Genomic DNA, 8,270 nt, shown 5'->3' with positions numbered 1-8,270 from the left:
TCATTCATTGCTTACCAAAGGGAAACGTTGAGTGCGTGATGCTGGCGTGGGATTAAGCATACATACATACATATTTATTTTGTCATATTTACACATGGAAGTATGTGTGGAAGCGTGTGCCATGTGCGGGTTACCTGACCGCCGGCGCGCCGGTCGCACCTTCAAGGGTCGTCCGCAGGCTTCATTAGCGCATTTACTTCGCACTCTGTGGAGGATGTCCTCCAGCCCCGCACGACCCTCACCGAGGCGGAAGTGCGGTACTTGATGCGCCAGCTGCTCCTGGCCTGCCAGTACCTGGGGCAGGAGAAGGTGATCCACCGGGACCTGAAGGTCGGGAACCTGCTCCTCACCAAGGGCTTGCAACTCAAGGTGGCCGACTTCGGGTTCGCCACCCGCCTCTACTTTAAGGAGCAACTCAAGATGTCCATTTGCGGCACCGCCAACTACATGGCCCCCGAGATGCTGAACCTGAAGGGCTACAGCCATGAAGTGGACATCTGGGCCGTCGGATGCATCTTGTGAGTCTCTCAGGGCCGGATAAAGAAAAATGGGGGCCCTGGGCAAATGGCATATAGGCCCCCTCTCCCTTACCTCCCTGCCCTCTGCAACACTACTGGAATTGCTGGAATACACCGATGTTTCATTGCAATTCCACGAAATTAAAAAGAAGTGCGATCAATGGGACTCGTGCAACAGTAACGCATTAGCATTAGTTTTACAGCGCAGAAAACACAACGCGACTCTTGGAACGCGCCGCGACACGTGTCCGTCTGCGGCCGAGCGCCGAACGTCTCGGAAGAGCCACGTGGTGCGACCGACAACTTGTGGGGCTGCATTGCAGCCCGCTGCGCTCGCCGCCCACTTTCCTCTTTCAATGACTCCGTGAACAAGCAGACAGACGGGTTTTTGTTCGCAGCACTGTTGCAATGCTAACGCATTAAAAAAAAGCAGGCTGAGCTAGTTTCTATACAGTTGAGCTTGGCGCTCCAGCAGCGACTAGAAAATAGAAACACTCATTAATTAGTGCTCCGAGAAGGTATCATTAAAGGTTATTAAAATTAGTTTGATTACACGATGGACGTTTACTACTACCCTCATGGGGCACATTTGAATAGGAGAAGTTGAATCCTGAATCAGTGATGAGCGTGCTCGACTCAGCACCCGGGTTCAGACCCATCTACATGGCGGCCGCGTTTTGATGTAGGCGAAATGCAAAAAGGCGCCCGTGTGCTGTGCGATTTCAGAGCACGTTAAAGATCCCCATGTGGTCGAAATTATTCCTGAGCGCTCCACAACGGCACTATTTTTTTTTTTTTTGCTGCCGCAGTGGATCAGTGGTTTTGGTGCTCGGCTGCTGACCCGAAAGATGCGGGTTCGATCCCGGCCCCGGCAGTCGAATTTCGTTTGAGGCGAAATTCTGGAAGCCCGTGTACTGTGCGATGTCAGTGCGCGTTAAATAACCCCAGCTGGGAGGTCGAAAGTTCTGGAGCCCTCCACTAAGGCGTCTCTCATAGCCTGAGTTGTTTTGGGACGTTTAACCCCCATAAACCGAGAAACCAACGGCAACTCTTTTCATCCTGTTATTCACACCTTCCTCCCTCCCCTCAAGACACGGTTGAGGTGTCCACCTAAAAGTGAGGCAATTACTGCGCCTTTTATTTCATCGGAAATTAAATTCCCCCTGGCTCGACAAAACCAACCCCAAGAAAAAAGAACGAACAAAATAAATTGTCCCGGCCGCGGCGATCACATATCGCTGGAGGCGAAATGCTAGAGGCCCGTTCACTACGCGATATCAGTGCACTTTAAAGAACTCGATGTGGTCGAAACTATCCGGAGGCTTCCACTACGGCGTCCCGCATAGCCGGACTTGATTTGGGATGTTAAACGCCATAAACGAGTGTTTCGGTTTGGCTGCCGGAGCACAAAGTGAAACCGTGGGACTTCCAAGAAGCTAGCATGCACAGCCTGATTTGTGTTTCAAATTTGGTAAGGAGAAAACCCGGTGTATATAATAATTCTGGCGCCCATTCTTCATATGTGTGCGAAATTCGAACAATCCACCCGTGTAGCTGAGAGAAGCATTCTACGGTGCGGATTTTTCTCAACAGTCTGTATATGATACTCGGAAAAGTAGACACCGCTTCAAATTCCGCTGCGCATTCTAGTTTCGTTTTTGCCTACCCTGCTCTAATCATACTTGTGACGCTAAAACGTCGCATTTCCTTATATTTGTAAGCCATACAGAGGGCGCAAAGCAAGTTTTTTTTAACATCTAGCACCGCACTGCATATTAGCGGATATGTGTGGTTTTAAAAATTAATTAGTGCATTTTTAGCCGATTATTAAAGCTGTTCCAGCAGAATGCTTGGCGGCGAGGAGTGAGTCCCACCTGTTAAGTCGACGGCAGGATTCTCAAACACTCCACACCTTCAGACGCCACTGGACGGGGGTATTGACAGAAAACCACGAAAACCTTTCCGCAATCCGTAAGAAAACGCATATATCGCTTCGTAAGAAAGGGGGCCCCGTCGGGGTGGCAGCTCGACAAGCAACCCCCCACTGATTAGGCTAAACAAAGTTACTTAAGGTGGGTGCCCATCTCCTCGTTCTGGTTTTCTCGCTTCATACGTGTCACTCAAAGTTCCATTGCCCGCGGTTTCATACACTAAGCAGGTTAGAATAAATGGGCCCCTTCTCCTGCTGTCGGAGGTGAGGCCGTGGCCTGCAGCCCCCTTACACCCCCTCAATCCAGCCCTGGTCTCTCTCAACTGCGCAGAAATGTCTTCAGCTGTTTTAATACTTCCAACGACAGCTCGCAATGCATATATCGTACAGGTAATAACCCGTCCGTAAATGCATTAAAGGCGTAGGCTACCGTCCGAAATGTGAATATAGAAACTGACAAATTCTTTCCTATCTTTGCCTATATTGTCAGTAACGTGGGAAGAACTCAGGCCCGAGGCATTTACTTATATTTTCATCTGGCGAAGCAAGTCGGGCCTGAGTGGACGGCGGTGATGTGTTCTGATCAAACACCGTAGCTTCGCCTGCAGTCAGGTTACGTCGTGTAAAATAGATGTGAACTTTGCGAATGAACTAGGCGGTATTACAAAGGGTTAATTTAAGTACAGCAAATTTCCGGCGGCATAATTTTTCGTATTTCATCTAGTCACCGTATCCCGCAGAGTTCAAGTGTGCTTGTTCATTCCAGTATACGTCGACAGGTGTGCTTTTATCAAGATAAAACACTTGCGCATATCTGTGATAGACATCATTACCCTTAATTTTTACGGTTTTTGAACTTTGGTAATGCCTTAATTTTTGGTTGCGAGAAAACCTGGGAATCAGTAAACGGGGCGCTCATTATCGTAATGGGGGGAACAGCTCAGACTGGACGAGAGACAGAGAATGAAGCAGACGTCACATGCGCTTCTTCCTTCGTTCCTGTCTCATCGAGTCCAGGCTGTTCGTCATCATTATGAAATTACGCCATTATCTTAAAGTCCTCTTTGCAACCCTTATTACCACCAACTTAATTGGCGGGCAGTCGTCTGCAAAGTTCTTCCAATGACTGGCCTCTGCATGAAGTCGGGATTCGCAGACGCCGGCCCAGACGGGAAGCGATGTTCATGTGTCGAGAAAATGGGTTTGAAAAGTTCCAGCCGTGATTCCCGGGTACGCAACCAGATTTGCGTGTCTTCACGCAAGGAACTTACGAATGCCAGAGAGAAAATGTTGCCGCTAAAGATCCCTATACGGTCCCTCTTCATGTTAAGAAACAATTAGATCATCCACTTCACTTTCAGAATCTGGCACTTAGGTGCATCACGAGCGTACGTTTGCCCGCACCTACGTTGCCATTTGATGAGGATAATAGTTGGCAGGGGTCTCCTGTGGCATTGCTGTGCCCGCACTCCTTCGAGCTGTGACGTGCTGAGATGCGGGACGGTGCGGACACTGACAGGCCGCGAACTGCTCTCCGCAGGTACAAGCTGCTGGTGGGGCGTCCCCCCTTCAGTTCGCCGTCGAAGGCGATGATTTACGCCAAAATCGAGAGGAACGAATACACGATCCCCTCGTCCGTGTCCTCCGACGCGAGCGCCCTCATCCGGTGGATTCTCCAACCGGAACCCGCAAGGCGGCCCAGCATCGAGGCCATCATGCACCACGAGTTCATGACAAGAGGTAGGCCTCATCTTGCATCTCTGTATGCTGTGTGCTGCACTGCTTCCATCCTGCTTTCTATCATTTTTCAACGCTAGAGCGTTCTAGCTGACGTTCGGCGAAAACGCCGCGCTCGTTGTCACTAATTTAGGATTGTTGGGCAGAGGTCGTGACGTCACATCACAGTCAACCAATGAGAGTGAGGCATCAAGTCGAACACGGAGAACAGAGGGGTAGGCGGGATGCCAGACGCGCAGAAGTCAGAGCATGCGGAAAGTTTCCCGCGCTCTTTTTCTTTTTTTTCGCGAGTCAAGTCTTGTGAGGGAGTGCATGATGTGGCTCTCGGGTAGGGGTGCAGCGATAGAGCGCTTCTTAAAAAAAAAAAAGGAGAAAGGCGGAGGTTCGCTTTGGACGGGTGCGTACCGTAAATATGTTTGTGGAGTTTCGGTTGAGGGCTGTGTCAGGGGTAAGAAATTTGCCGTATATACCAATGCCCGATCATTCTTTACTCTCGTGCAAGGCAATTCGAAAGATAACGGAATTATGTGACTGATAGCGCTAGTTCGTGGCAAAACGAAACTTTGTGTCTTCCGATACAGATCGTTTCCAGAATGACAAATTTTTCTTCGTGCAGAAGTACTAATCCGACAGGTATCAACCCCCAAGCAAAATCGTCCGTTGTCTGTTGCCTTGTCTGTTCACAGTGGCGGCGCTGTCTGTTCTGTTCTGTTCACAGTGGCTGTTCACAGTGTCTGTTCACAGTGTCTGTTCACAGTGGCTGTTCACAGTAGCGGGCGGTCCCCCCCCCCTCCCCCCCAAAAAAAAGAAAAAGCCTTTGCATATTTTCCCGGACGTGCGTTTTCGGGCTCTCGTACGGCGAGATGTAATTTTTGACGTAGAACTGGAAAGCTTTTTCGTCTGTGATGCGTCAAGTGGTCCCCTACTTTGTACGTTCACCTTGTTAGAGGCTGTCTTATTTCACACAATTCCACTTTCTACACGTTGGTAGTTATGCGAGCAGAATTCGCAGTGATTGTCGAGGTATCGTGGTCCTGCCGTGCCCTCACCGTTGTCTTGCCATGCCGCCGGCGTGGCGACGACGGCGGTGCCATTCAATTGCGGTTGCGGTGGCCAGCAACCTCGTCAGGGCGGCAAAGAGCCACCCATTCATGTCTTTATCCCACCATGGGACACAGCGACGGGAGCGTGGGGATCATCCCTTTTTGGCTTGACAAGGAGCGCCGACCAGCCGCCTTGAAGGAGGGTACTGTGGGCGGAACAAAGCCACTCCCAGAACTGAGTAATGAAGGCCGCTTATCCCACTGGGGAAATGTCCGGGCAGTTACTTTGACCTTCGCAGACATGCCGTGGCGGGATATCTCCGCCGTCGGCTTGTTTCCCCCGGTATCGACAATGAATATTGCGCGCGTAAACGTTAACATTAAAAGATTGAGTAATGGTATAACGTCTATAGCGTTCGCCTTTTACTTTTCAACAACAAAGCGAACAATTTTTTTTGTGCAAATAAAATAAATAAAAAAACGTTGTTTCAATTGTTTTCTTTTTTGATATACGGAAATCTGTCCCCCCCCCCCCCCCCCCCTTAAAACCACGCTCTGGGACCGCCACTGTCTCTTCACTGCAGGCCTTGCGCGAGCGCTCCGTCCCGCGGCACTGCCCGCACTTCGTCGTCTTCTACGTAGCACAAATTCGTGCTTTCGCTCCAATTCGAGTGCAGTAAACATTCTTTAGTTATTGCTTTCGCCAGAAGTGCTAATCACCTCGGCTATAGTTTATGGCATTGATCCACCTGCACAGCACCCTGAATGCCCTTCGCCCTCTCCTTCCAGAGCCGCTTCCTGCCCAGCTGCCTGCATCCCGTGTCACAGCGGAGCCTCACGTGGACGCCGTCGGCACCGCCTTGGACGCAACAGGCAGGAAACCCGTCTCGGGGGAGAACGAAATACATGCAGGGTTGGACTGTGTCTCCGACTGTGTTCCCATCTACATGGGAACGGCTGCACTTATTTAATGCTTCAGCAGCTCCAGTTCTTTTGTTTTTCTGCAGTTCTTACTAGTATTGTAACCATTGTTTTATTTGCACAATACAAGTTTCAGGAAGCTCTTATTTCCATTCAAGCTTTAAGGCATCCTGTTTCTTACTGATATTTAATCCTTAGCCATTGGAGTACATGTACAGATACTATTTTTGATAATGCTTCTGTCGTTACTGGCAAGCCTGTTATTGGACTCCGAAGGTGGATTGCGGTGAATCATGATGTGTGCATGCTACGGCTGTAATGCGATTTTAATTTTCATGCGTCGAACTTTTTAATAAATACTTGTACTTGGTGTGCTGTATCCATGCACTTTACGAAAAAGGCTCGTTATCCTCTTTTCGACCACCCCAACTGCGGAACTGCGATTCGAAACTATGCAACCCCACGTGGTCACTTCGTGGAGGTTGCCAGATGGTGGCGCCACCTATGAACGAGAGAGCCAGCTATCGGTGGTGCCCTATAACTTTTTGTCTAATGTGTTGTCACTGATTTTTAATCCTGTAGGTCCATTTGCGAGACCTTATAGCAGGGGGGACAAACACAATTTGTACACTCAGTCCGAAGCTACAACCAGGCAAGCAGCATAAAACGCAATCACACGACGGCAAGAACAGACACATGATCAGATCAGAGTTACAAATGAACTGTTAGACTATGTTGAATAGGGGTAAACATTTGTTTATTTATTCAAAATAACTTACAGGACCCAGAAGGGCATCGATTGAGGGGGGCAAAAGGACGAATTAAGTACTATAGGAACAATTAGTTAAATCAGGGTCCATGCGGGCCCTTGAAAACCTTGAAAACCCTTGAATTTTGGTGTGGTGAGGGAGATGGCCGCGGAAAAACGCTAGTATACTTAAGAATTTTTTTTGCACAAGTTATCTTGTTGGAGATAACTTTACCGGAGCTCCACCTCTGTGACTTTCATCGCCGAAGCGAAAGGAGACACTGCAGACCTGGTTCAGGCACGGAACCTGATGCTCCACAAGCGTAGGGAGCCTACACAGTTGCGACGCAAGTTGTTCACCGGCACACAGCAAGCACGCATGCGTCGCTCCGCTAACGCAACGCACGATTCACCTAAAGCCGTTCTGTGAAATTTTCTGTCCACCATAAAAAACAAACGAAGTTATAGAGGCTTCAGCGTCACCCACAGCTGTGCCTCCATGCAGGAAATTTTCCTTCATACGGGCAACAGTGATCGAGCACCGCTTGGCTTGCTACACATAGGTACATAAAGTTCGCACCAGAAAATTGGAAACAGCTTTGTTATTAGAATGATTTCGAGCAAAGACTGAGCATGCTGGCTCAGGTGCCAATCTCTTTGAAATGATGCTGCACGCAGGCACGTCTGGTGACGGACTACGCGGCTGCTTGGCCGCCGTAGTCGTTCCTAGGCCTAGCCTGTTTCGCACTGAAACCGCAGGCAACGGCGCGTCTAAAGCGGATAGAGCTGAATAAAAGGTCTGCTTTTGGTACGGCTAGATGCCAGAACCATCAGCGTGTAACAAAATAAAGATGTGGTCGAGTTCCACGACGCTTTCAGCGCCAAAGCTTGCATACGCAGAACAGATGTGAGGTGCAGCTGCGGGTAGAAATGGCAGAAATTTGTTGGTAATACAGTTACCGCTCTTAGCAGCAACTCTTTATTGCTAAAAGGCCCTCAAGAGAGGTTTATTTTTCGCGTTAAAAGTCTCTTGTGCAATAAATGCTACATACGCGAGATGTAAGAAATGTTTCTTTAATAAAATTCTGTGTTGCTAAATTCTTGATAGACGTAGTTGGGGGTCCTTGGAAGTCCTTGAAGATCCTTGAATTTCATGGCTGAAAACCGGCATGAACCATGTAAATACAATTTGCAATATGTGGGGACGCTTGGAATCATATTTGCTAGCACTAAGTGAACACACGAGACAAGAACACAAATGCGCAGGACAGACGCTAGATCTGTCCTGTCCCTAGCGTCTGTTCTGTGTATTTGTGCTCTTGTCTCGTGCATTCACTAAGCGGTAGAAAATATGATTCCAAACGCTTTCCAAC

The 8,270-nt window shown here is 49.0% G+C and overlaps 1 protein-coding gene across 1 annotated transcript; it reads left to right on the top strand.

Annotated features, from left to right (window-relative positions):
• The first annotated feature begins 264 nt into the window (after positions 1 to 264).
• Positions 265 to 6,199, top strand: LOC149367013 (serine/threonine-protein kinase PLK1-like). Its single transcript, XM_089572547.1, has 3 exons — positions 265 to 518; positions 3,989 to 4,188; positions 6,018 to 6,199. The coding sequence occupies exons 1-3, from the start codon at positions 265 to 267 to the stop codon at positions 6,197 to 6,199; spliced, it is 636 nt and encodes a 211-aa protein (XP_089428673.1).
• Positions 6,200 to 8,270: the final 2,071 nt, after the last annotated feature.

The sequence above is a fragment of the Amblyomma mixtum genome, chromosome 1 (assembly GCF_055824585.1).
Source record: "Amblyomma mixtum isolate Tamu chromosome 1, ASM5582458v1, whole genome shotgun sequence".
Lineage (NCBI taxonomy): Eukaryota > Metazoa > Arthropoda > Arachnida > Ixodida > Ixodidae > Amblyomma > Amblyomma mixtum.
The sequence above is the reverse complement of the archived record's forward strand: the minus strand, read 5'-3'. Positions and strand labels throughout refer to the sequence as shown.

What these genes read in the sequence shown, in the direction of transcription:
- LOC149367013 (XM_089572547.1), top strand. Translation starts at nt 265, where the DNA reads ATGCGCCAGCTGCTCCTGGCCTGCCAGTACCTGGGGCAGGAGAAGGTG. An exon ending in TGGGCCGTCGGATGCATCTT is followed by an intron (nt 519 to 3,988) that starts GTGAGTCTCTCA and finishes TGCTCTCCGCAG; the next exon opens with GTACAAGCTGCTGGTGGGGC. An exon ending in CCACGAGTTCATGACAAGAG is followed by an intron (nt 4,189 to 6,017) that starts GTAGGCCTCATC and finishes CTCTCCTTCCAG; the next exon opens with AGCCGCTTCCTGCCCAGCTG.